This window comes from Cyprinodon variegatus, unplaced genomic scaffold (genome assembly GCF_000732505.1).
Source record: "Cyprinodon variegatus isolate N-32 unplaced genomic scaffold, C_variegatus-1.0 Scaffold26, whole genome shotgun sequence".
Classification (NCBI taxonomy): Eukaryota; Metazoa; Chordata; class Actinopteri; order Cyprinodontiformes; family Cyprinodontidae; genus Cyprinodon; species Cyprinodon variegatus.
The window spans coordinates 404,066-406,901 of record NW_015150479.1 but is presented as its reverse complement, the minus strand read 5'-3'; the positions used below and the strand labels follow the sequence as shown (position 1 = coordinate 406,901).

At 38.4% G+C, this 2,836-nt stretch overlaps 1 protein-coding gene across 2 annotated transcripts in view; it reads right to left on the bottom strand.

Moving 5' to 3' along the window:
• The window catches only part of hsd17b3 (hydroxysteroid (17-beta) dehydrogenase 3), a 15,154-nt gene that overhangs the window by 4,194 nt on the left and 8,124 nt on the right, over window positions 1-2,836 (bottom strand). The window contains exons 2-5 of one of the 2 annotated variants that reach the window (XM_015395474.1): window positions 1,461-1,507; window positions 1,252-1,327; window positions 1,058-1,189; window positions 870-937 (exon numbers count right to left, since the gene is read on the bottom strand). In XM_015395474.1, coding sequence (XP_015250960.1) covers window positions 870-937; window positions 1,058-1,189; window positions 1,252-1,327; window positions 1,461-1,507 — 323 coding nt within the window. The remainder of the gene's footprint in view (window positions 1-869; window positions 938-1,057; window positions 1,190-1,251; window positions 1,328-1,460; window positions 1,508-2,836) is intronic. The other variant, XM_015395482.1, reaches the window with a different exon arrangement.

Sequence of the window (2,836 nt, the reverse complement as noted above, 5' to 3'; positions counted from 1 at the left end):
ATCTCTATAGTTATGCTGCTATAGGCTTAGACTTCTGGAGGACATAGGGACCCCCATTTCATCATTCTGTTACATTCTATCTCTATTCTCCCATTCTGCAGTATTTGTTAGTTCAATCTCTAATGTTATGCTGTCTCTGCTTTTTCTCATAGTGTTTTTCAGTGTAGTCCTGTTTCTCTGACTATGACTAACTTGATGCACTCTCTTTCATCCTCTGGGAGCTGGCTCTGAGCTTGTCTGCCTGGCTGTGTGTTTCCTGGAAGGGGCTGCCTGTGGAGCTGGTTGACAGTTGCCTTTTGTATCTCTCCTTCTTTCTGTATGTCTGCTTCTGTCTCCTTGAACCCCAGTTGGCCTCGGCAGATAGCTGCTCCCAATGAGCCTTGTTCTGCTGGAGGTTTCTTCCTGTTAAGGGTTTTTTCCTCTCCACTGTCACTACAAGCATGTTGGTGTGAGGAATTGCTTTCGAGTCAATGAGTCGATGCAATCAGCTGGTTTTCCTTAGAAAGAAAACTATGAGCCAACCTGACTGTGTGATCTTGTTGATCTGTCTCGTTAAGTGCCCTGAGATGATATGTGTTGTGAATTGGCACTGTATAAATACTCTGAGCTGAATTGAATTGAATAATATTATAAATCATTGTTTCACTTTTTTATTTGAACTATCAAAAGAGACATATTATTCACCTGGATACAAATTAACTGTTTAGGTTTAGTTGTTGTAATTTTCTTTTGTACAACTGGATTAGTGCAAAAACCAAGCCTATGCCTTTAAATCTGTACATGAATGTTAAAGTTAGGAGGGTATAGTGTTAGTTCAGAAAAATCCTCATGGACGTATAGTATGCAGAAGCATGTGGCCTTCCACTGACCTTGTCCAGGTCCTCCGATTCCAGAAACCTGGAGGGGATGATGTTGGGGAGCACCCCAATGTTGTTTACTGGGTTTGGGGAGAAAAAAAGTAAATGTTTAGAAAATAGAAAATGTCTTTATGTATATTTTGTTTGTAATATAGCAACTTGTGCTTTACATATAAACAAAGGGAATATAAAGGTCGAACCTAAAACCCCAACATTAAGGTCTTTTATCTCTTCCTCTATAGTTGCAAAGGTATTCTCCTTGCTGAAGTCTGCCACAACCACCTTCACTGTCCGTCCTGTTTTTTCACCTGTGACATTTGGAAAATAGGAACCTTTACACATGATTAATAAGACATTAGTTGATATTTTGCAGCCATAAAACACGTTTCCTTACCTATTTCCTTTGCCACCTGGTCCAGCGTTGCTTTGGTCCGACTCATGATAACAACATTCATTCCTCTCTCGGCAAGCTGAGAGGTAGTACAGTTTGGGACAGTAAATCAGTAAGAAAATGTCCACATTCAAAAATTTGTGAAGGGTCATAAAATCAAAGGTAAACATCTTTTAATTGGAATTTCAGATACAACTTATCATTTCACTTACTGCAAATGCATAAGCTCTCCCAACACCTTCTGAAGCACCAGTAATGACTGAAAGAGGAGGAACAGAACATTCAGGTTCAATCAGCTGTTTCTGTCTGCTGCAGCTTACATTTGCAATGCCAGGAGTGCTGTCTGTAAACATCCTCCTGCGTTGTGTCAGATGGATCTCAGGGCTGCCTGCTTTTGTATTTGTTTTCACCCCAGTCCATTTTGTTCTTACACACTGTGCTAAAACACCATGTTCCTCAGTTGATAAAAAAAAATGATGAGAACAGCCAGAAACCGCTTGTTTTAAAATGCCTACAGTACCTCTACCCTTCATCCAAACTAAATCAACTTGTGTAAAATGTTGTTTAGATTGCTTTTTGGAGCTCTTCATAAATAACTTTTTATACTTTGATTGTATTGTAAAATAACTTTTAATGACTATAAGTACTTTTAAATTGTTAATTTTTTTTATATTTTTGCTCTTTTTCTAATTGCCAAAGAGTAATTATCCAAATGTAAAAAAAAGTAAGTATCCTGAATCAGTTCTAAAAACACACCTCAAGCTTTTCCACACGGGTCATTCAAATATATTATCATTATTATCATCATTGTTAATTTGAAAAACAGTATTTGTTTTTGTTTTGATTAGTTAGCTAATTTATTTATTTATTTTTTTCATTTTCATCAGATTTTGGCCACTGGTACTGTAGCAATAATTAAAATTCTTATCGGTATCTCACATTATTACGGGTGTATTTTTGCCAACTTTCTTTACATTATTGGATAATTCAATTGCAAACCGGAGAAAATAACCTTTTTGTCCTTTTTACATCATTTAACAGGTCTGGTTCTGGCCTTGACTGAACCATTGCAAGCATGTTGGGTTTTGGTCAATGGGTGTTGTTTTTTGTGGGATAAAACCCCAATTCATGATCTAATTTGATCCAAGCTTTAGCTGTCAGGCAACATCTGACTTGACTTTAGAATATATCTAAATTGGGGGTTAATGGTAAATTACATGACTGCAGGTTATTCAAATTATATAACTGCTAAACCAGGTAAAATAATTACCTTATCATAACTGCTAATATGCTGTTATCTCCAAAAATAAGGCTGCACCTGTCACCGGTCAGACCTGGTAGGCCAGCGGTGAGGGAAGCTGTCAAGCTGAAGAAGGAGTCCTATGGGGCTTTATTGACCTGTGGGACTCCAGAAGCAGCAGATGAGTGCAGTCAAAGTGGCACGGGTTGTTGCTAAGGCAAAAACCTGGGCGTGGGAAGAGTTAGGAGAGGACATGGAGAAAGACTTCCGTATGGCTTCGAAGCAATTCTGGTCCACAATCCAGCGTCTCAGGAGGGGGAAGCAGTGCAGTACCAACACTATTTATAG